Genomic DNA, 25,519 nt, shown 5'->3' on the forward strand with positions numbered 1-25,519 from the left:
TGAATTAGTTTGAACTTGGAAGGCTCATTTAAAAATTTATGTTTCAGTAGGAGAAGACTGTGAATTAGTTTGAACTTGGAAGGCTCATTAAGAAAGTGACATTTGAGCTAAGACTTTGCAGCAGCATTGTGCTATTCTCTGCTCCTCCCCTTGAAGATGCTTGTGATGGTATTAGGGATACCTTGATAAATGAGAATCTCATCATTGAATCCTCAAATCTGCAGGCTCTTCATAGATTGAGAATTACACATACCTCACTAGGTAATTTTCTAGCCAACTACAGGTCAATTACAGGATGTGAAGAATTGAGGGGAATTAGAGTGAGGAAGATAAGGATGATGGGAATCTAGGGATTCTTGTGGACATGAAGAGACTAGTGAGACAGTTCTTTGGACTCAAAGCAAGTAGTAGTGGAGCCGCTGAGTTTTGTGCTTTGGGTTTGTTGGAATACTCAGGATGTTCTGTGGTAGGGTTGCTAGATTCTGGTGGAGTCACTTTGTCCTGGCTGTTGATTGTGTTTTTACATTGACGTGTAGCCCTCTGGGATTGAGAAGATTGTAATTCTAGGTGCAGATGACTGGGGTTGGGGGTTGGTGCAGCTGACAGGTTTCTATAGGTTATGCAGATGTGGAGGGAATGTAGGTTTGGGAAATTGGTCCCATTCGAGCCCAGAGTGAAGCATCATCACCTGCATCTCATGGAGCATTATCTGATCCGTTCTCTCTGCTCAGATAGCATTAAACAGTTCTCTAATATCTTATGTGTTAAAGTCATTGTTCTTGTCATATTGTCTAATTGTTTATCTTCCAGTTTCTATTACAGTGTAAACCTAGTAGACCATAAATCTAGTAGACATAAGTAAACTTATAATTTCTTATCTTTCCAGCCCCTTTCTGCTCCTTGAACTAGTCATTTCTTTTGTGCTTCTGTTAAGCCCCACTTATCTGTCTAAGGTTATACTTTTGCATAGTAGCAGAACAGTATCTATCTCACACTGGATTATTTCACTTTTGATAGCAGGGACCCTATCCTGTCACCTATCTGCCCCTAGTCCATTGTGTCTGCCAAGCATATAGATATAATATAGGTCTGAATGGAACAACAACAAAGTATTTACCTTTTTGGAATTCATTAATTCTCCCGAGTCTATATACAGTATGTCAGTGTGTGTGTGTGTGTGTGTGTGTGTGTGTGTGTGTATTTCCTATTTTCATGTTTTATGCAAAGGACTTTGCAAATACATATGTATACAGTGTATTGTAAGTCATGGTGGTTGCTGGAGAGATGGCTCAGTGATTAAGAGCACTGACTGCTCTTCCAGAGGTCCTGAGTTCAGTTCCCAGCAACCACATGGTGGTTCACAACCATCTATAATGAGATCTGGTGCCCTCTTCTGGCCTGCAGGTGTACATGGCAGACAGAACAATGTATACATAATAACTAAATAAATCTTAAAAAAAAAAAAGAAAAGTGAGATTAAGTCATAGTGATTTTGCTTTAGAATGTGTCAGTTACCAGTTTTTACTTTACTCATATTCATCAATACTGCAGTCCCCCTCCCCCGGATTCTTCTCTTTCTTTAGAGATGGAGTACCCATTGATGGAAGTCGACTCTGCTACCTCTGGAATTAAGAGGCGGGTGAAGAACAGAATTTCAAAGACAAAGTTGAATGTTTCTCTTGCTTCAAAAATCAAAACAAAAATATTAAGTAAGTACCATTCAATTGAAGCTTTACTCACCTTTTACCTTTCTGAAGAACTGTTTTATTTTAACAAATACAGAAAACTACTAAAATGACTTCTTTGTTGGCTGGTACTTTTTCTGTTTGATTTATTCTACGGCTTTCAGCTCTTCTCCTGAGTGGTTTTGCTACTTTACCCTTGGTGATAGTGGAATTGTGAGCGTTGCTGCTGGCCTGTCCTCAGGCAGCTCCCTCTTAGCATGCAAATACAATAGCAATATGGCTTCTCCAGAAAAGAGCCAAATAGAGTGAGAGAGTTGATCTGCATTCTGAGGCGGTCAGGTGATGAGTAATGTAGAAGCGCTTGGTCATGATCAGGTATGGTAGTACATGGTTTCATATCGGCCAAAGCCTACCAAGAAAGCACTAGGTAGTTTGGAAATGAGGTTGTATGAATCTTAGCAATAAGATGTTAGGAAGGCAAACAAACAAACAAACAAATAAACAAATCCTCAAAGCCCACAGAGGTGGGAAGCTCCCCAGGGTAAACTTACTGCTCCCACAAATTATCTCAGTGTTGTACTCATATTGGCTACATTGTGGAATGTTTTCCATGGTGACATTTCTGCTGATGTCACACCTATTACTTAGGACAAACTTATTTTAGTGAGATGTGTTAGCACATGCCTATAATTTTGTCACTCAAGAGATCAAGGCAGGAGGAGTACATTAGCCAGATCCTGTCTCAGACATACAGACACATGCACGCAGGCACACACACATAAAACTGGAGCAGTTAGGTTATTGGCATGTAGTAGAATCTAAACCAAATTATGAAACTATAATTAAGATTTAATCATACTAAAGAAACATAATACTTTTAAGGTGAATTTAATCATTACATTCTCACTGAAATTTCTTTGCTACTATTTCAGTATTGGTTTAAGAGGTGTTGACATAGTTCTTTTCAATAAAAGCGATCAAGTCTAGACTGCAGTTGATTACTTAAAAAGGTATAATCTTTTGGGTAGAGGTGAAGATCCCACAGGTTCTGGATGATCAGTTTTTTCATTTGAGGTTTAAGAAGTGGTATTTGGGAGCATAGACAATTTTATTGAGTTGTGGAGCCACAGAAACCTCCGCAAACATTTCAGATTGGCTGCCCTTGCCCCTGTGAGTCTCCAAGAGACTGAGAGCTGCCAGGTCAGCTGCCTACCCTGCTTCTCGTGAAGGTGGGGAGGTGACAGCATTCCAGTTCACCTTGTGAGACCTCTGTCTGTGTGCCTCTCAGCTTTTCTTCTTCTCTTGCTGTTATTTCTTCAGCTTCAAACTCTAGGTACTTTTTGTTTTCTCTAAAAGTATACTTGTATTGCCATTCTTTTCCAACACTCATTTCATATCTATAAACTTAACTATTTTTCTGAAATAATTTTACTAAGGAATGTGAAATTTTGTTAAATATGATATAAGTTCAGTGTTAACTTTTTAAAAATATCTTTGCAGATAATTCTTCTATTTTCAAGATCTCTCTAAAGCACAACAACAGAGCATTAGCTCAGGCTCTAAGTAGAGAGAAAGAGAATTCTCGACGAATTACTACTGAAAAGATGCTATTACAGAAAGAAGTAGAGAAACTGAATTTTGAGAATACCTTTCTTCGCCTAAAGCTAAATAACTTGGTATGGAAATTGTATTGTTTTAGACTCTACATTAGTTACATTACTAAAGAAACTCTAAAAATGTTTTCAAAATTCCAGTTGTTGTAGAGAATTATTGAAAGACAGTATGTCATGGAAGTGCCTATGCTAAAGGATAGACAACTCTTGGTAATAGAAAAGACATCTTTTTTATTTTTTAGTATTTATTTATTATTTATACAGTATTCTGCCTATACACCAGAAGAGGGCACCAGATCTCACTATAGATGGTTGTGAACCACCATGTGGATGCTGGGGATTGAACTCAGGACCTTTGGAAGGGCAGACAGTGCTCTTAATCTCTGAGCCATCTAAGCAGCTCTAGAAAAGACATCTTAAGTCTTATTCTAAAAGCATGCTGTGTGCTCTACAAACCAGCATAATACCATGATTAACATTTGATTGCCAAACTTAGCCCATTTATACATTTTTAAATGGTGAGCATAGTTGCTGTAATGAATTGAAGAAGTTCCCACAATATTTCTGTTTTCCTTTAATCATGTATTTCATTGGCTGCAAGCCAAATAGAATAGAGGTAGTCCTTTTTTCTTCCAACCTCCAACTACAGACAGGGCATTGAAAGCTAGTGTTTAGCCAAGTTGTAACTGTAGTTTCAGGTCTAAAATGAGTAAAAATTAGTTTAAAATGAAAAAATGTCCTGTAATACTTTGATTAAATTCATATTTCTGACCAACTTTGTTTATTTTCTATGTGCCATGATTATGAGAAAATAGGAAAATATAAGAAAATTTATAACTGATGTCATAAACGTATGTATATTTGTGCATAGCTATTTTGACTCTTCATTACAGTAGCTTTTGAGCTTAATGTAATCTCAGTTGAAAAACAATCAGCAGGCATGATTTCATGTCTAATCCCAGTAGTTCGGAAGCTGAGGCAGGAGGCTTGCCATGAATTCAAAGCCAGCCTCCACTGTGTAGATAGTTTTAGACTATCCCGGGTTATGATGTGATTCCTTATCTCAAGTAAGAATAAAAAAAAAAAAAAAAAAACCTTTAAAATTTGGGTCCCACTGATGTTATCCACAAATGTATGTTATCATTATAACAAACTCCAAATCTTAATTAAAAAATGTTTTTATTTTATATACACAGAATAAGAAGCTTATAGAAATAGAATCAGTTGTGAATGATAATTTGATAACTGCAATTGAAATGAGCAGTCTTTCTAAGGTAAGTGAAAGACTATTATACACCAGTCTCTAAGATCAACTCTAGGTAATTTAAAATAACAACATAAAATAAATGGCAGATATACATAAAAACTGGTGTAGGAGGTGACTTGGAGAAGTGAAAGAAACAATTTGGTGAGCAATGGGAGAGAGGATGTCAAAATATGTAGTAACTCTGGAGACCAGCCCCAGGAGCACTTGTTAGGCTTATTGTGAATTTCGAGGTACAAAGCCTTGCCGTTGGCCCTTTAAAAAAAATGTTATGTTAAAGTGCTCTCCCCAGAGGGCTTTGTTTCCCTTTGGAGACCTCAAAGGCAGCTGAAATGAGCTTCTGGAGTAAACAGTGAGAGTGGAGAGTGGGTAGGGACAGAAGTAAGAGGATGAAGGTGCAGCTTGGACTTTTGCTGTCCACAGTCTTGGAATTGTCATCCAGCAGACAAGCTCTGAATCTTCTCTCACAGTTCCTTCTCCCTGGAGTTGTTCCTGAAGCGAGGATGAAGTCTCAGGCCTACTTCTGTCTTTTGTGTCATTCTTTTAGAAATTTTCTTTGTTATTTAGTAGGTTGGGGTGGGTATGTACCTGCTGTGATGTGAGATTAGGGGTCAATTCTCAGGCGTTGGTTGGTTCTCTTGCCATCTTGTGGGAGGGTCTGTGATTGAACTCAGGTCATCAGACCTGTGTGTAAAAAGTACCTGCAGAATCATTTTGCAAACCCAAAATAAATCCTTTTATTTTTCTTTTAAATTTTGTTGTACATGTGGAGGTCAAAAAAACCTGCGAGTTGATTCTCTCTTTCTACCTTAACGTGGATTCCAAGGGTTGCACTTTTTGACAAGTACCTTTATGCTGCAATGGCTTAGGGACTGACCTAACTAAAACAACTGGGAATAAAGAAACGGACACACAAACAGAGAAGCTGGGATCAGGTGGGCCGTGCACACTGATGAAGCGCAACCACCAGCTCAGGATGTTTATTGTGAACAGCATGGGGAAGAGGGAGGTTAGCGAATCTGGGTAGCAGGTCTCTGTAGGGAAGCGGACTCAGACTGCAGTCATCCCAGACAGTTGGTACTCTCTGCACACACTGGCTTTAGCTAATAGCCAGCTGTTCATCAACATTCACCCTTGAGTCAGGGGGAAGTTTTGACGTTTTCTGAGCCTGGCCCAAGGAAGGCCTCACCTGGGCTGAGCCGTTGTCCCTCGTGTCAGTAATACACATTCTCTCAGGACTTGGTCCACTCCCCACACCTTTACTCACTGATCCATCTCCTATCGTTAGCTGCAGGGGTTGTTTTTTATGTTGCTGTGATGTTAGTGTAGAGTACTGTCTCATAAATCGTTACTTTTTTTCCTCTTTTCTGGATTATTTTGCCTCAGTCTGCAAAAGCTTATTTTAACTCATCTTAAAAACACCAACGAAAACCACATTCTACTTCTCAGCTACTGTCTCAGTTGTACTTTTGAGTGACTTGTTCCCACAGTCTCTCTTGAACCACACTTCTAGACATCAGTATCACTCTGGCTTTTCAGAAAGTCACCAGTGCTACCAAGAGTTACAAGATCCCAGGGGCAGCTGTGGGTCCTTAAGCTGATCTTAGGACTTTCAGGATACTATAGACTCAAAAATCTTTCCACCTTTCTGCCTGTTCTTTCAGCCCGTTTTCTGATTTCCTTCCCAACTGCTAAAAGTACCCAAGACTTTCAGAGTACCCAAGACTCAGTTCTTAAATTTCTCTTTTCTATCTATACTTATTCTTGCTAGGTAGTTTTACCAGTCTTTGTTTTAATTACTAACATGTACTGGTAATTCCCAAATGTGTGTTTCTATGCTACATAACACATGTGTAGAAGACATGAACACATTATATATTGCTATAACTATCTTGTGTGTGTGTAAACATATATACATACATGTATACATATATATTTGTATATCTTTGTATTTCAATTTATAGAAAGTTTATAAGGAGTGATATATCAGGAGTGATTATCATTGGAAAGTGGGATGAGGGATGAGCTGTTTTAATCTTACATACTATATTTATTCAACTATTAAAGGCTAAAGGAAAGGCTGGGTAGTTCTGTGGTAAAATAGTTAGCTGGCGTGCAGAGGGTCACAAGTTAATCCCTAGCAACACATACACAGGGCAAGAACTGTTTTGCTCAGTTTCTTCTGGTGTCCTCATATAATTTGCTATTTCAATGACAAGTCTGATATGATAGATTATCACTTACCATTTTCTTTGTTTATTCAAAAATAGTTCCATCAAAGTTCTTTTCTTCTGTCAGCTAGCAAGAGGAAAAGGATCAGTAAGCAATGCAAGTCTGTGCATCTTCCATTTGCAAGGTAAGTGTTTAAAACTTGGTTTAATTAAATTCCAGTATATCCTTTAATGAGATTTTGTTTGAAATATCATATATATATTAAAGGCAAGTTTTTACAAGTGAACAGTATTATATGAACATACCCAGAAGACCCTAAAGACAAAAGAAAATGCTAATGATTGAAAAATACTTTTAACAAATCTGACTTTTGCTCAGCATTATGTTTATAGAGTTACGTATATTGTAGCTGTAAGTCGTCCTCATGGCTCTGTGGTTTTCCACTGCATCGTCATTCTGCTGTTCTGTTGCTTTTCCAGTTTTGATTTGTTATAAATAAGGCTGCCACATATAGATCTATAGATATCTACTGCTTGGTGAATGAATCCGCATTCTGTTTGGTACATACTAGTACCTACCTGCTCAGGAGCAGAATTATTGGAGCCGTGTTGGCTTTAGCAGAGACTACCAAATAGCTTCTGGAGTGTGGTCCTAGGAGCAGTGTGTGAGCATTCCTGTCCTTCCGTCCTATATCCTCCATGTGTTGTGGGGTAAAGTTCAAGTTTCTATTTTTAATTTTCTGATGACAAATGAAGCTAAACATTGGTTCATATGTGTCCTTTGAGTTGTATTTATTTATTTTTTACTTTGTGTAGAACAAGTATTTTCTCTCTGGCGTGCGCATTTTCTTTTTTCATCTCCTTGGGATATTTAGATGAACAGTTCTTTGTAAAGCCTAGTTTGTGTGTGTGTGCATGTACATGTGTGTGTATATGTGTGTTCCCTCCCAGTGTTCTGATTAATACTTTCTGTGATCCTTTATTGATCTTTACTGTTTACAAGGTTGTTGTTGTGTTTCTTACAAAAATTATACTATCTTCCCTCTTGCATTTTTTTATTTTTGAAAATTATTTTTTATTATTATGTGCATCGTGGGGATGGAAAGGCACTTGCTTGTGCCTTGGTGTATGTGTGGAGGCCAGAGGACAACTGCGTGGAGCGAGTTCTCTCCTTTGATCTTGACATGGGTCCCAGGGATTGCAGTCAGGACTCCAGCCTGGTCCAGTAGTAGCTTTGCCTCCTCACCCATGTCACCAGCAACCCTCTCCCATCTAGATCCTCAGCCTACCTAGAATTTTGAGTACGACGTGAGGGAAGGGCCTCAACTGTTATTGTTTTGTTTTTCTAGTGCGGAAATCCCATTGGCTTTTGGCTTTGCACCATTTATAGAAAACGCTACCCTTCCCTAACTTAATGACTATTTCATCTGTATGATAACAAGCTGACTGGATGGAGGCTATTTCTGAACTCATTGTCAGGGGTTGGTCTGGTGCTGTGTATTCTAATGCAAATCACTGGTTCCTAAGATTTAGTTGCTGCCCAGACAACATACACCAAATGGCATTGTGTGTGTGACTGTGTGACTTTGCTGGCTAATATCCTCTGGCTTGTTAAATAAAGAAGCTAGCGGTGTATAGGGGCAGAAGAGGAGTAGGCAGGTTCTAGGTTCACTGGCCTGGGTTCTCAGAGGGACCACAGAGGCGGGAGGAGGGAGAGAGGAAGCCAGAAGAGAAGCAAGTCACCATGGGACAGAAAGGCCATAAGCACGTGGCCATTGAGGGCTGGCCTGATAGAACAGAAGCTTCCAAACGGAACATATGACAAGCAACATTGGGGTAGCTGAGAAATAACAAAATAGGTTAGAGGGTTTATATCTGCCCAGTTATGGTGCTTTAAAGCTTATTTAAATCTAAAAGGTCTCTGTCTCCATTATTTGGGAGCTAGCTGGGCTAGAGAGTCTAACATTTGTTTCAACAACAATTGTTTTATGTGGGCCTTGTCACTACCATGCTGTCCAAATTACTAGTCTTCACATAAACCTTGTTTCAGTCTGGTTTTTTTTACCTTATTCATTCCTTCATTTTTCAGTAATAGTATGGCTCTTCTTGGTCTTTGCATTTCAGAAATAACTTACCGATTTGCATGCTTCCCCACCCGTCCACCCACTCCACACACAAAAGGAGAGTTGGGAATTTGACAGGGAATATGTTCAGTTTGAGGAAAGTGAACCTTTTAATGTAATTGTTTCATCTTTAAGCACACTATCCCTTGTTCTACTTAGCTATTATGTATTTTCTTCTGTTTTGTAGGTTTTTTTTTATATACAAACTTATTCTATAGCCTAGGTTCTTTCCTACTTGCTTGATATTTTAATGTTATGCTGAATAAATTTCTTTGTTTTGTTTTGATTGTTTGGGCCAGGATCTCATGTAGCTGAGACTGGTCTTGAATTCCTGTTTCTCCTGCCTCCACTGCTGGAATGCTGGGATTACAGGCATGTACCCGGGTACTCAGTGCTTAGTTTTAAGTTATGTTTTCTTCTTGATGTTAGTTTGAAAAAATAATTTTCAGATATGGGCCTTGTGTCCAGTGAACTTGTTAATTCTAACAGTTTGTTGGGGCTGTCTCTTTGAATTTTCTATGAATATATTTTCGCTGTTTGTATTTTTGTTATTTATAAATATAGTTTTCTTTTCCCTCTGCAAGCCACTACCTTCTCCTTTTTCTTACTTTATTGCAGTAGGTCCTTGTTCAAAGTTGATAGAGTAGTGACAGCAGGCATTCTTGCTGTGCTTACATTGTTAGGTATGATGTAAGCACTTGGATTTTCTAGATCTTGTCAGATTAATAAAGTTCCAGGCTGAGGCAAAATATCACAAGGTCAAGGCAAACTAAAAGCCTGAGAGAAATTATCTAAGCCCACAGCTGTTTTTTTGTTTGTTTGTTTTCATTCATTCATTCTTACTATGTATGGTGTGTGTGTGTGTGTGTGTGTGTGTGTGTATGTGTGCATGTAGATGCATGGTGCCACAGAACTTGTATAGATTTTTTTATGTCTTGTCTTTTTCCCCTTCCTTCCTTCCTTCCTTCCTTCCTTCCTTCCTTCCTTCCTTCCTTCCTTCCTTCCTTCCTTTCTTCCTTCCTCTTTTCTTTCGATTTGCATCCCAGTTGTAGCTTCCTCCCTCTCTTCCTGGTCCCACCCTCCTTCCCTTTTCCCCCATTCCCCTCCCCTCCCCCTCAGAAAAGGGGAGCTCCTCCATCTACCCATCCCAGCACATCCTGTCATATCAGGACTGAGACATCCTCTACCACAGTGTACTGGCAAGGCAGCCTGCTAGGGGAAATGATCTAAGAGCGTGCAAGAGCGCCCTTGTCAGAGACAGCCCCACTCCCCTTACTAAGGCACCCACATGAAGACCAAGCTGTCCATCATGTACATGTGTAGGGTCCTAGGTCCAGTCCATACGTGTCCTTGCTTAGTGTTTCGGTCTACTCAACCCCCGCCCCTACACACTCTCTATTGATCTTGTGAAGCTCTTGACACCTCCAAGTCTTTCTATCTTTCCTCCCACTCACCCAAAAGGCTCCCTGCGCTCCGCCCAATGTTTGACTGTAAGTCTTAGCATCTCTTTCCATCTGCTGCTGGGTGGAGCCTCAAAGGGTAGCTATGCTAGGACAACTTTAATGGTTATTTCTTTGCTTCCACCAAGGGTTCTAGGGATCGAACCTAGATCCCTCAGACTTGCATGCAATCGCTTTTACCCAGTGTACCAGCTGCTAAGCCTACAGTTTTGTTTTTGTTCATTGTTTTATTTTATTTTTTGTCAAAAACTTTTTGATAACATTTCATTTTTTTTACTAAAAATTAGGGAAATTCAGATTTCCTATTTCTTTGTCAGGTTTTTAACTTTTATTTAAAGAGTCCATTTCTCATTTTTCAATCATCTAAAGAGTCAGTCATCTAAAGACTATCAGGGGCAGCTGATCTTCACAATAAGACTGTCTCAGAAAAAGAAAACACAAATAAAAATTAGTTGCTGAGAGTTTCTTCAGGAAGAGCTGTTGAATTAATCAAGTGCTTTTCCAAGTGTTGATGAAAAGATATTTATTAGTATAATGAATTTTTAATGTTTTTCTATTCATAAGATGAAAACAATGATGGTTGATTACTGTTAGTGGGTGTATGTGTACGCATGATATGTGATGGTGCAAATGCATGGCATGTGTGTGGAGATCAGAGAACAGCTTGGTGGAGTCTCTCTACATTCACATGGGTTCCAGGGATTGAACTCAGGTCATCAGGCTTTGCATGCAAATAATTTTACCTGCTGAACATGTCTCTCGATGATCTTCTTTTGAATAATAAACCGCCATTGCATTCCTTTTCTATATCACAAAATAATTAATGTTGTTTTAAAGGTGTTTTGCATATGTGTTATAATGAATGTTAATTCATATTTTCTTTTGTTGCAATTATTTTTCAAGTTTAGGTATTTCAGTTATGCTGACTGGTAGATTATTCTCTTCTGTTTTTAGGAAGAGAATTACAGAGTGGTATTTTTCTTTAAGAGCTTGAGAAAAGCTATCTAAGCCTATGGTTTTCAGACAGAGAGGTTTTAATAGTATCTTATTTCTTTTTTAAAATAGTTTTATTATTTTTAATTTTGTGTGTGTTTATGAGCATGTAGTGAGAACAGATGTTCACGGAGACTAGAAACAGAGCTTTCTGGAGCTGAAGTGAAAAGTAGTTGTGAGCTGCCCAGTATGGGTAGTAGGAACCAAACTCTGGTCCTCAGGAAGAGTTAAGTAGTATGTGCTCTAAACGCTAGCCATCTGTCTCTCCAGCCCATACCCTATTTCTTTAATAATCCCTATGTTTTTGCTTATCAAAATTTTACTTTTTCATCAAATAATTCTTTCATATTTTCTAAATGGTCAGATTATTGGCATAAGTATAATGATGTCTTTTTTTTTCTTTCTACATCACTTTTATAAAACACAGAATTTCTTATTTTTACTTGCCTTTAGGGTTCCATTAACTTCAGAAAATGATGATGATGATGATGATGAATGGAAAACAAAGTGTAACAACAGAATTGAATCAACGACATCACCTGATAGTACCACTTCTGTATCAAGACAACTTCAACCTTTATCCTTACAGCAGTGTAATTTGGAAGTATTACTTCCTAAGGAAGATCATCAGAAAACGTGTGGTTCAGGTCATTCAGAACATACGTCTAGTGTTGATGTACTTCCCAAAAGTAAGGTTGTTTTTAAAACTTATGTAGTTCACCGGATTTTCTTGAGGGCAACAATGTCTGAGCAGTTAGAGTTAGGTATATCTCTTGTATTATAAATTTGCGCTTGCTAACTTCTGCCACTTAAAACTACTGGTGAAAATTTCAGCTTGAAGTAAATATCCTGACAAATGTCAGATCCACAGGGACCTAACCCTGTCTTGTTAGAAGCAATCTTCAGAAAGACGCAGGACTAAGATTTCCTTTTTGCTTAGCTTGTGACTTGAAATAGCATTAATCTTCTCCTTTCTATGGATATGAAAAGTGTGGTTCTAAATGTATGAAGTGACTTTTTCAAAATCATAACCAGTTAGTGATTATGATGGTTAGTTTTGCTTGTCAACTAACATAATATAGAATCACCTGCAGAGAGAATCTCAGTGAAAGAGTGTCTACACTGGGTTTGCCGGTGGGCATGTCTGTGGAGGATTGTCGTGATTGTACTGAGTTGGGAAGACTTGCCTACTGTGGGCGGTATCATTTCCTACGCAGGAGATCCTTAACTGCTTAAGAGTAGAGAAGGCAAACTGGATATAAGCATGTGTCATTTCATCTCTCATGACTACGGAAGTGGTTGTCTGATTCACGTTCCTGCCACGTTGACTTCCTTGCAACAGAGGACTGTAACCCAGAATTGTGACCCAGAGAAATTCTCCCTTAAGATGCTCTTCTCTGTATTTTATCAGAGCAACAGAAATGAAACTGTTGATAGTGTTAATGAGCCTGAGGAATAAATTTAATAAGAAAACATAATGACACTTCTATTTACATGGTCTTCCTAATTGGTAATCCTGTGCTGTAGTCTATGTTGCTTACACATTTGTTAAATATTTTTCAAACTAGAATACAGAAACAGTTAGGCATAGTGCTTTTCCTTTACACAGACACAGGTAGGCTCTGTACTAGGGTTGCTGCTATTATTTGAGTTCATTGGTCTCCTTCAGCTGTAGAAGTAGTAATTAATGGCTCCGTTGTTGGCTGTGCCCATTCTAATCTTGGGGTGGCGTGGGGGGGAATGAAGGCTCAGTAGTATGCATTTTCCACGGATTCAGATGTAAGATGTGACATGTGAGTACTCCTGTTGTTCTAATTTTTATCAGCCTGAATTCTGAGTAATATAAGGACCTGAGAAGAACAGATTGTCAAAAATCTTCTCTGTGAATCAGCTAAGTTTCTGCTTTGTTTACTGTAGCTTATCACTTATTTTTATCATTTTTTTTATTTTGTAGAGAACCATTACCACTCAGATCAAAGTCCTAAGAGTTCTCTGAGTGAAATGAAAACTGCCCCATCTCCCAACTCCAGAAGTGAAAAAATATCACTTAATAATGTGACTCAGAGGAAGAAGCGTGGATCTTCTACTGCAGACATTTTGTGTGTGACAGATTTAGATCACCAACAGAGTTTAAGCCTAGGATCAAACTGGAATGCAATAAATGACTGTACTAATGAAACCAGTAATAAAATGCAAACAAATACACAGTGTTTTCCTCACTTAACTTCTGCTGAGACTACCAATGACCCTAATGCAAAGCACATGGAGCAAGTACAGAACACTAATGAGTTTCAGTTGCAGAAAACTCTCTATGAAGATGCTGACATGGATTTAACTGCCAGCGAAGTAAGCAAAATCATTACAATTTCAAAAAGCAATAAAAAACAAAATAAAAAAAAGGCACATTGTGGAAATGAGGCTTTCAGAAAAGTGAAAGATCCAAGCTCTGATAAGAAAAAAGAAAGATCAAAGAGAAAATGTAAAGGCAGTTCAGAAGAGGGTGCTGAGGAAAAGATTGAAAACAGACCAGAAAGAGGTTCTATTGTTCCAGATGGCAGAGGGGATTCAGAAGACCCAAACTCTATCTCCAATACTGAACAGCCGCCTCAGAGAAACCTGCTGAAGAAAACCCTCCAGAGCAGCATGGACCAGGAGAACACACAAACTAAAAAAAGGAAGCAAACACACTCGACAGATGAGCAACAGAAAACATACCAATTTTCCCAGGGGTCAGTTGGTTTCCTTCTAGATAACAAATTTGATCTGTGTCAGAACACCCTACATTGTAATTTAAGTAAGCCTTCTCGGAAGACATTTATAATTAATAAATCAGAAAAAGATAACTTACTTCTGAACCAAAAAGTTGAAGGCGGGGTTTCTGAAAACTTAGAAGTTGCAAATGAATTTCATGTAGCTGATCTTTCCACAAAAGATAATGAAAATGTATGTGACTATGAGACCCAGACTGTGTCGGACTTGAAAAAATATGTTGATGCTCAGCAAAATCAATCAAAAACAAATAAGACTAAGCAGAAAATAAATCGGAGGACAAGAATAATTTCTACGGTGAGCCAAATACATGAGGATAATGATAAAGAAAAAGGCACCTTTCCATTCCCAACCCAACTGAATGAAGAGACCACCAGTGGAATCTTAGAAGCTTCAAAAGAATTTGAAACACCTCTTCTTTTCATGAGAGACGATGGAAACTTATGTGAGACCCAGAATGTTCTGGATTTGCACAAGCAGGTCACTAGGATGATCCCTACTCAGAATGATTCCCAAATTAGCAAAATCCCTAGACTGAAGGTGAATCGCAAGACAGAAGTCATTTCTGGAGTGAATTGCTGTAGTAATGATGAAGGTGCTCATTGTTCAGAAAAGGATGAGTCTTTCTTATTACAAAAGGATAAAGACATCCCTGGAACCTTAAAAGACGTAAGCGAGTTTGAAATGCCTGCCCTCTGTAACAAGGACAGAGCAGAGTTGTGTGACCTTACGACTCAAACGCTCCTGGGATTAAGAAAGCATGACCTTGAGATGCAACCTGCTTGTCACAATGATTCAAAAGTAGATAAGAAACGTACACAAAAGGTACATCGAAAGACAGAAATAATTTCTAAAATTACCCAAATACATGACAATGATGGAGGAAGTGTACATGACCCGTTAAATAAGAAGCTCAGCCGGAAGGTCAGTATATCAGAACTCATTTCTCAAATGAACGAAGTATATGAGAATACTAATGAAGATGTGAATGGCTCTAAACAAGATCCTCAGGATGTTGTTAGGAGTTGCTATGATGGGGAAATCAGCAGTAATAAGAAGGAAGATTGTGATCCAATTCCAAATCCATGCATACTAGTTAAAAAACAAAGATTACCCTGTAAAGCAGAGAAAGTTTTGACAAGCAATAAGAACAGATGTAATTTGCAGTTAACCGATTCTTTACAGGTGTCCGTCGCCTTGGAATCTGGCTTAAAACAGGGGACTAATGAAGCAGATTTTGGTCCTGGAGAACGGACTAACCTGCCAAAGAAGCAGAAACAAAGCACTGTGAATACACTGGGAGATGCCCTTTCTGTGGGGGTGGTAAAAGAAGGAAGCCACCCAGCCAAAGCAGTGAGCAAACGGACATCTAAATCAAAGAAAAGAAAGACCCTTCTAGATCTTTCTTCAGATACCCATGGGGCAGCGGAGATAGCACTCAACACCAACTCCCAACAGACTGATAAAGAAAACTATTTGGAGAATGAGAAAATTGCCAACAGTAAGCCAGACTTTCACACAAAGATGTTGAAACCTGTACCTCAGATACGTTCATCTAATATGAAGTCTTCCTTGGACAATAAGTGTGAAAGTTCTGTCCCTTTGAGTATATCATCTCGTAAAAACCTCACGGTAGAAGAAAATTCTTCCATGGAGAGTGCGTGCATCTTTCAAGTAGGTGATGACACTCACGAAAAGAAAAAGGAAGGCACTCGCAAACGCTGCACCGGAAGACAGAAGTCAGGAAGAGGTAGGCCAGAGTTTTAGAGTTGTAATTTTTTCACTTAACTAGGCATTTTCGTGAAATTTTTAAAATAGCATGATATCATCTATAGAAACAGAAGAAAGGAAAGTTTGTGCATTGAGAAAGTAACATTATCTTGGGCATTTGAAATCTAAAGCCTGATTTAGCCTTTACTACAGTTATCGGCTTTAGGCAGATAAGGCCTCTCTACATGTGTTTGGTGGAAATTAAATGTTTTTAATGCATATGTAGGGAATTATAATGAATTTATTCTTCTGAAGACAAGTATTAAAAGAGTGGGGTTCTGTCCAGCAGCATATATTTTGTCTGATCAGATAAATGTAAAGGTTAAAAGATACACTACGTGGTAAATCTTTGAAAAGCAGACATTAAGTTAAGGGTGTATAGTGAAAAATTTTGATTAGAGGAAACTGCAAAGATATCAAGTAGGTAGCATTTTACCTAATGGGTAGGTAATATTTTTAGCATTAGTGTTTACTTTTGTGTAACTCTGATTATTAAAATAATAGTTATTATGGATAATCAATTAAAATCAGAAGAAAACCCACAGAGGCTGGTGGTCACCGTTTACTATATGTGCACTAACTTGAATCTGAATCTTTAAACACATAGATGAAATCATATTTCATACTGCTGCTTATCCCACTTATTCCTCAGTGTTCAGTCAGGAGGATTTCCTTTGTCATCAGGATTTCACAACACTGGAGTCCTTGTGTAAAAATTTTTCTTCTTGAGACCAACATTTCAGTGTGTCCATAGAACAATAGAATTTTGAGGCTAAGGCTAGTTTAGAGAAAAGGGACTCAAGGCAAAAGGGTTACAAGAGTCTGGATGGTAGGACATTTGAGAAATAGGTCATCTTTGTCTGCTTCATGGTGACTTTGGCACACTGAGTAACCAGATGTGTATATGTTGAATGAGTGTACAGGCATTGGTTTAGGTTTATGAAGAGCTTATGTGATTTCAGAGCTAAAACATTGTATGCCTTTTTACTGCTGTTCTGGCTAGTTTTATGCCAGCTCCACACAAGTTAAAGTCAGTTGGGGTGAAGGAGTGTGAATTGAGAAAATGCCTCCTGTAGGCAAAGCTGTACTACATTTTCTTTTTCTTTTTTTCTCTTTTTTTAAAATTATTATTATTATCATTTATTACAATTTATTCAATTTGTATCCCAGCTGTGGCCCCCCCTCCCTTATCTTCTCACAATCCCACCCTCCCGCCCTTCCTCTTCTCCTCCTGTGCCCCTCCCCTAGTCCGCTGATAGGGGAGGTCCTCCTCCCCTTCCATCTAATCCTAGCCTATCCGGTCTCATCAGGACTGGTTGCATTTTCTTCCTCTGTGGCCTGGCAAGGCTGCACTCCCCCCCCCCCCCAGGGAGTGGTGATCAGAGAGCCTGTCACTGAGTTCATGCCAGAGACAGTGCCTGCTCCCCTTACTAGCATACCCACTTGGAGACTGACTCTACAGGCTACATCTGAGCCAGGGTTTTAGGTCCTATCCATGCATGGTCCTTGATTGGGGTGTCATTCTCTTCAGGGCCCTCAGCGCTCAGTTTTGTTTTGTTTTGTTATTTTTGTTTGTTTTGGCTCTGTTGATCTTCTTTTGGAGCTTCTGTCCCCTCTAGGTCTTTCTCTCGCCCCCTTCTTCCATAAGATTCCATGCATTCTGCCCAAAGTTTGGCTATGAGTCTCAGCCTCTGCTTCGATACCACAGAGACCCTCTGTGGTAGGCTCCTGTCCTGTTGTGGGAGGGCCCAGCCCATGGTGAGTGGTGCCATCCCTGGGCTGGTGGTCCTGGATTCTATAAGACAGCAGGCTGAGCAAGCCATGGGGAACAAGTGAGTAAGCAGCACCCTCCATGGCCTCCCCATCAGCTCCTGCCTCCAGGTTCCTGTCCTGATTGCCTTCAGTGAAGGACTGTACTTTGGAACTGAGTGAAATAAACCCTTTCTTCTCCAACTTGCTTGTGAACATGGTCTTTATCACAGCAATGAAAACCCTAAGTTTATACTTTCCATTTTAGTTCCTTTTTCTCTCAAAATTGAATATTTTTAAGTTTTAAATTTTGATCTCTTTGATTGGTGAACTGTATTTATTTACCTCATATTTGTTTCTATATCTTTACATACAGTTTTACAGTATTTGTGAAAATTCTCTTTTTTAGGTAGCAGAACATCCCAGGTCTTGGTGGGTACCAGTTTCGTTTCGTGTAACACTGATAATCCTGGGAATGAATCAGAAGGGCCGTCTACACACCTGATGAGAAGTAAAAGACAGTGTGCCCCTCTCAGCCTGAAAGAGCCAAACCTCGTAAGGCAAGTGCTGCTGCGTGCTTTTGAGGAGTGTTTTGCCTGGACTGGGATTTGAGCACTCTTGAATATCACTGTATCATATTAACATGGTACACAGTATGAGCTTGGTAGAGAGAAAATCAAAATGAACCTTTGTTTTCCTCCTTTTTGCTCTGGTTTTCAATTAATTTAGTTTCATTTAAGTTCTATTTTACTGCTGTCATTTTAAAAACTTTAATTGGTAGCTATAATTTTTTAAGTTTGTTGAATACAATTTACCAACTAATGTTTTCATAAATATTACCCACCTTTATTTCCTGTGTTGCTCCCTAGAAGTCAGTATGTTTTTTATTTTCTTTAACTGCAGATACATACTAGTGAAGAAAGACTAGCCCTCTCCCGCTTTACCCATTCCTTAGGGTCACTAATTATCAACACTGTGCTGTATTTGAGTCAGCAGATCTTTAAAAGCTGTTGTGCTTTTAAATCAGACCTGAAATACTGAGTGGTTTCATTCATAAAACACTTCTATATGTGTCTAAAGAATATGATTTTTCACCATCTCTGTGCAATCAGTTAGTATATTTGGCTATTAACTGAAAGGTTGGTGGTTCGAGCCCACCCAGGGATGGTAGCTCTTAGGCTTTTAATAAAAAGAAATAAAATAAAAATAATTCTTTTATTTCTTAATAAAAGAATTGTGGAATCAGGAACTGGAAAATTCATATTCCTACATCCTACTCTGAATTCCCTAAACCCACAGTTAACCCAAGCTTATGCATGATACAGGCCTCATCTTACCTGTCACAGGTTGTTTATGGCCTGGCCTCTGGCAAGAGAGAAAAAAAGGCTACCAGCTGTACAGTTTCAGCCTTGGCCCATCACCCAGTCAAACTTCCTGTTACTGAGCACTGTCCTATGGTTAATAAAAAAAATTTTTTTTAAATATGATTTTTTGGGGGCTGCAGAGATAGTTTAATCAGTAAAGTGCTTGAACCAGCATGATGACCTAAGTTCAGACCCCAAAAGTCACGTAAAAGTCAGGCATAGCAGCATGCACCTTTAATCTTAATTCTGGAAAGATAGAGACAGCAGTATCCCTGGAGCTTGCTGGCCAACCAGGCTAACCAAATCTCAGCGTTCCACTTCAGTGAGAGACCCTGTCTCAAAGAGAATCAACTGAGCAAGACACCTTGACATTGACGTCAGGCCTCTATACACATGTGCACCCACACCCATTTCTTAACAAAGTTTACCACGTTAGGATTAGGCAGGACTGGAGTTACAGCTCAGGGTATAGCTTGCCCTGCATGCATAAGGCTCTAGTTCACAAAACTATCGATAAATTCTTACTGTCTTCTAATAACTAGCCAAATTCCCTTAATTGCCATAAAAACGCCCCAGTGACTATTTACATTGCTTTATTCAAAAGCTTTAATGTTCTTAAGCTTAAGTCAAGCAACCTACCACATAAAATCAGATCATGCTGTATACAAATATTTTCTGTAAGCTAGAAAGATTTATCCCAAAATGTCCCTTGCATTATTTAGATGTTTGTGCCTTTTATAAAATTCTGATGATTTTGACAGGCATTTTCAAACAGCAATCAGCAAATGGCAGTACTACAAGGGAAGGTCAATGAGGAAAGAACGGACCAAGGGCTTTTCAAAACATAGCTTTTTTTGAGGTATAGAATGTACTGTTTATAGAATATATCTTTTGGGGGGACATGCTGTACATTTCACCCATTTTAAAGTGCACAAAGTCATATCTGGATATGGACTACAAGGCATTTCTCAATAGACAAGCCCTTGCCTGCTATATACAAGACCCCGGATCCTGTCCCAAACACCACCCACGAAAAACCTCTCACAAATATATACAGCCGTTCTCACAACCAACTTTAAAGTATTTTTTTACCTAAGAAAGAAATCCTGTATTCCCCATATCGTCTAGCTGGGGGTCAGCCACCCCTCTCCTTCCTAGTTGTAGATACCTTTATTTGAGACATTCCCTAAGAGCATAAGCGTATCTGGCCAATGGGACTTCCGTATCTCATTAGCGCAGTGTTTCCTGGGTTTGTCCATGCGGTAGATGTACACGTATTCATTCATTTCTCTGTCAACCAGCATTCTACCGCATGAATAGACCACAGTTTTGCTTATCCATTTATTGTGATTGTAACTGACTATTGTTTGTTGTTGTTTTTTTTTTCATTTCTCTTCCCACTTGTTTCTGCTGTTATGAATAATGTTGGTCTGAAAGTTCATGTGAGCATGTTTTTGTTTCTCTTGGAGCTTACACTCCAAGAGAGATTCTAGTTTAGCAACCAGAATCTGTGTCCCATGTATGCTCATGGCTGATGTTATTTAGTATTACCTGTCTATTCCTACACAGTATTGCCATAAATCTGTAGCTTAAAAAACAGCACCCTTTTATTTATTATTTTTCAGAATGTAGGCATAGCCTAATTAGTGTTTAGCTGAAGGTCTCATAATACTGCAATCAAGGTGCCAGGGAGGTGGTTCTTATCTGGAGGCTCTCCTTACAGACACTATTGGTAGAATTTCCTTGTGAGGGTAGAAGAGGACTTTAGCATCTTGATATTGGCCATAGACTGTTTCACCTCCTTGCCACATGGGCCTTCTTCTCTCCCAGCAAGGCCACTTGCTTAAAGCTATCTATGGAGAGAATCTGTAGCAAAACCCCCTAGCGAGATAGTGGGATTTTGTTTTGTTTTCTTTTTTTTCTCCATTAACTAATTAATTAATTTACATCTTGATTGCAGCTCCCCCTTTCTTTCAGTCCCCCCTCACACCCCCCCTTCTCCCGTTCTCCTCTCTCCTTCTCCTCAGAGAAGGGGTGTTTGCCCACGGGCACATTAAGTCTCAGCAGGACTAGGCACATCCTCTCCCACTGAGGCCAGACAAGGCAGCCCAGTTAGGGGAAAAGGATCCAAAGGGCGTCAGAGTCAGAGAGGACCGCCCGCTCCGGTTGTTAGGGAACCCACATGAAGACCAAGCTGCACATCTGCTACATCTGCGCAGGGGTCCCTAGGACCAGTCTGTGTATGCTTTCTGGTTGGTGGTTCAGTCTCTGTGAGCCCCCATGGGCCCAGGTTAGTTGACTCTGTAGGTCTTCTTGTGGTGTCCTTGACCCTTCCAGCACCCTCAATCTTCCACAAGACTCCCCGAGCTTTGTCTAAAGTTTGGCTGTGGGTCTCTGCCTCTGTTTCCATCAGCTGCTGGATGAGGCCTCTCAGGAGTTAAGCTAGGCTCAAAATAGTGGTTTATAATGAAGTGTCTTCCTTATAGACAGGGAGATGGCCTCTCATCCTGTCACTTCATTAGTTAGACACAAATCACTGACCCTGCCCATCATCAACTGGAAGCACTTGTGAAGGCATAAGTGCCAGTAGACAGGGACTGTGGTTAGTGTCCTTTGTAGTCTATATACCACAGGGATTGTGTTTGGGGCCCCTCACAGAGAGCACCAGCAAGTATATGGATGTATATTATCCCACTGTTGTGTGCAAAACTTTTCCTGGGGAGACACAACACACACACCTGATAGGAAACCCACAACAGAACAAAGTCCATCTTAATAAGAACCAGTGAGTTCTGTTAGGGTTGCTTACAGGAACATGGATGAGGGATTACTTATCGGAGCAGAAGTAGCTCAAAGACAACTGTCACCAAAGCCCACCCTAACATGGGTGACAGCTAACAGAAGCTGGAAAACCTGGAGCACACTGCTCAGCTTACAGGCAGCACGACAGGCTGAAGAGTGTCCTTTCCAGGTGCCTCAGTTGGTCTAAACCTCTTCAGGTAGCTCAGCTAGTTTCTGTATCTTACAGGCAGCTGGTCTAATCCCAGAGTCTTCTTTTTAGATAAGCTTGGCTTATTTAAAAGTACTCTTTGAAGCTCAGCCTTCTCCATCTGAGGGGGTACTCTCAGCTTTTATTGCTTATTCTAGTGAATCCATTCAGTTTCAGGGACTTCCTGAAGTTATTGTGAGCTATTTACCTTCCTGCTTAAGAAGCTTCCCCCAGGCTAGAATGTTTTAATCTTGAAGAAAATAGTTACACAATACCCACATAGACATACACTTTTTATTTCTATATGTATTGTGTGTATAATAAAATTGTGATATATTAGAGTTGATTTGAGACCTCTAGTTTTAATTTAATACCGCAGGGTTCACTTTAGCATTCCCTTTTGCTTGGTTTTAATTTCTCAGTGAGAATCCTAGCTCTCATCTGAAAATATTTACTTGTTTGTTCAACTCTAATGCATAATTTCAGAATTCTTATCCTATAACCCCATTAAAACCGTTTTTACCACCTAGATTTATATATAATTCTTTCTGCCATAGATTAGATGGTTTCATGATCTGGTAAAGTTCAGTCATTACTGTTTCTCTTGATTGTAGCAATGTGTATTTTCGTCAGCACATTGTGTTAGAGCATATGTTTTAGAGCATACCCCAAAATCTTAACACAATGTATTGTCATATTTTTAAATTTGTGCCAGTGGTAGGTTAGAAATGCTATCTCGACACTGTTCCATTTGGGGGGTTAATATCCCCAGGTTCACTCTATCCTTTTGTCTTATTTTTTTCCCAGCCTGGTCTTCTTATCCTAAGAGTGCTTCAGTGAAATCTGTGTGTTGCTGTGTCCCCATGTGTCTGTCTTTTCTATGTAGTATGTTGCAGAAATATAATTGCTCTATGAGTTGATATTTAAAAACCACAATTATATATTCACTATGGATTGTGAATCCTACTGTTAAAATGTCTTCATAGTCAATGCTTTGCAACTTAAAAGATAAAGTTTTTTTTTTTTTTTTAAATAGCTTTGTTTCATCTTCCTTTTGACTCCTTAGCCCTCAGGTGTGGGAGTTCTACCTGCAATGGACACACCTGAGGTATTCTGTTTCTAAACCAAAACTAAAGAAGAAAGTGACTGCTGGGTTGTTATCATCCAGTCTTTGTACTGAAAGTATAGTGATTTTTGTTCAAAAAAAAATTTTTTTTTCAATGCCAATTACTCAAAATGGTGCTGTCATTGGCTCCGGAGCTGAGTTACAGCTCTCCAGGTAGCCTTTCCTGCCTTCCCAGTTTGAAACTGAAAACACTCAACCTGGAGCATAAGACTTCACACATGCGCGTGTGCGTGCACACAGTGCAGAGAAGGACAGTCAGCGCCACCCATAGCACTAGGTACTAGGAGGATGGTTCAGCCCTCCTCCTGAGAAAACAACAATGGCGAGAGATGTGCTGAGAAACAAAGTAAACTGGGTATGCCTCTTAGCTAATGTGAATGTTAAAAGGGGCTCAGAGAGAGGCAAGCAGGAGCCCAAAGAGGTGAGTGGACCAGAAGCTTGCCTGAAGGTGGGTGTGCAGCAGGGGCGGCCTGACTTAGCCTCTCATCGGAGGTCGAGGGGCAGAGTGAGCATCCTAGGACTTGGCTGAAATGAAGTGCGGTGCAGAGCCATTCAGTAAAGTTGAACTATCCTCTCCATAGAGAGTCAACCTAGAAATAGCTTCCCAGTGCCCTTCCCAGCCCTGGAGAGAAGTCTCGTCCCGAACGGAGGAAACAACAGATATTCTCAGAGTTTATTTAAAACCAAGTCCTTACTCAGATTTCAGCTGGAATCCGGAAAGTGTAAAGACTTGAGAATGGAGGATAAGAAACCCTTTTGTGTAAGAAGCAAAGAAAGTAAATCTTCTCTGGAGGAAAACGCCTTCGTCTCAAGCGCATGCATCTCCCTCAGCTCCATTTCTGAGGGACATGAATAGCTAGCTAGCCCACAGAAAACAAAACAAGTGACAACAAACCTTGACCCACGTGTGAATGCTGGGGGTCCCAGCAAAATGAGTGGTGCAGCAGGGTGGAGTACGAAATGAGTGACTGTGGCTTCGGCTTAGGAGAGGCTTGAAGATGACTAAGATGTTGAATGAAAACAGCGACTCCTAGAGAAGCACCCACAGTGTGATTTCACTGAGCTCAGAGGCCTCATGTAGGTAAAGCAAATACCAGGAGTGCAGTGACAGGTGCTAGAGACTAAAGTGAAAAGCTTGTACTCTCCCTCCTCGCTCATGGGACAAAGCTGTGTTTAAGGAAACTGGTTACTGGAAAGGATTATTTTCATCACAGGAAAAAAATTAGCCTGGAATTATTGTTGCTAATCTTGCTTTTTCTTTTCTTTTGTAGCAAGATGAGAAGGTGAAATAGATATGGATCCAAGTTTTTCTGAGTTCTCAGAGCACACACAACTGGGAAAGAAACGAACTGGGACCAAGACATAAAAGAAAGGATTCTGTTTTGGGTTTTTACATGAAGAAGTATTTTGTTACCCTCCTCCTCCTCCTCCTTCTTCTAATTATTCTTCTTCTTCTTCTCTTTTTTTTTTTTTTTTTTTGGCCTTTCCTGGATTATTGCTTTGTCTATTCTTATATATGTGCATAAAATAGTTACATCATTTTAAATAATAAACTTTTTCTAAAACATGAACTTTTTTAAAACATCAGTCATCACTAACTTGTTAACTTAAATTTCTACCGAATATCATTTAACCAAGCAAGTATTTTTTAACCAAATAAAATGTATTTATATACCAGAATATCTTTTCCTATTGAGCAATTCAGTTATGTGAAGATCAAAGAGGGTTTGAAACCATCTCCTGTCCTAGCCTGTTTCCATTTCCTCTTGCCATCCTGCCTCTTTTAGAAAGGCAGGCGGCAGCCTCTTTATCAGTTCATGTGATAGAAGACTGGAGACTGAAGCATCGATTAACCATCATGGTTAATGTCATCATCTCTGCAGACTCTAGGATCACGTAGGAGATGAACTCAGGACATGTTGTGGGTGGCTTCTAGATAATGATGGTGGGAAGAGCAGCAGCATCCCCCAGACTGGGGCCATATGTGAATGAAGAGGAGAAAGCTAGCTCAACACCCACATTGATCTCCGCTGCCTGACTGGTGAGACGTGATCGGCCACCTCACATTTCTGCTGCCATCCTTCTCTACCATGGTGGGTTTATTCCTTCAAACTGTAAACTGAAATAAACACTTGCCTCCCTTAAGTTACTGTTTACCTGGTATTTATCCCTGCAACCAGTGAAGTAGCTTAAATTTTTTTTTAAAAATATGTGTGTGTTTTTTTATGTGAATGAATACCATGGGGGCATCAGGATGCTACCTGGGTAGCTAAGAGAGCCACTGAAGCTCGAGTTTCAGGCCATTGTGAACTATCAATTGTGAGTGGTCGGAACCAAACTCAGGTCCTCTTAACCACTGAGCCATCTTGTCAGTCCTAGCTAGGTAAAGATGGTTGTACTTTCTTAGTATCCTGCCTTCTCATTTAAATTTAGATTTATTTTA

At 39.6% G+C, this 25,519-nt stretch overlaps 1 protein-coding gene across 2 annotated transcripts in view; it reads left to right on the top strand.

Annotated features, from left to right (window-relative positions):
* Positions 1 to 25,221, top strand: part of Sgo2 (shugoshin 2) — a 28,343-nt gene extending 3,122 nt beyond the window's left edge. Inside the window, exons 2-8 of one of the 2 annotated variants that reach the window (XM_060368393.1) lie at positions 1,552 to 1,709; positions 3,186 to 3,361; positions 4,495 to 4,572; positions 6,833 to 6,918; positions 11,763 to 11,998; positions 13,264 to 15,828; positions 18,007 to 25,221. In XM_060368393.1, coding sequence (XP_060224376.1) covers positions 1,586 to 1,709; positions 3,186 to 3,361; positions 4,495 to 4,572; positions 6,833 to 6,918; positions 11,763 to 11,998; positions 13,264 to 15,828; positions 18,007 to 18,209 — 3,468 coding nt within the window. In that variant the 5' untranslated portion in view covers positions 1,552 to 1,585 and the 3' untranslated portion in view covers positions 18,210 to 25,221. The remainder of the gene's footprint in view (positions 1 to 1,551; positions 1,710 to 3,185; positions 3,362 to 4,494; positions 4,573 to 6,832; positions 6,919 to 11,762; positions 11,999 to 13,263; positions 15,829 to 18,006) is intronic. The other variant, XM_060368394.1, reaches the window with a different exon arrangement.
* Positions 25,222 to 25,519: the final 298 nt, after the last annotated feature.

This window comes from Meriones unguiculatus, chromosome 15 (genome assembly GCF_030254825.1).
Source record: "Meriones unguiculatus strain TT.TT164.6M chromosome 15, Bangor_MerUng_6.1, whole genome shotgun sequence".
NCBI classification, from domain to species: domain Eukaryota; kingdom Metazoa; phylum Chordata; class Mammalia; order Rodentia; family Muridae; genus Meriones; species Meriones unguiculatus.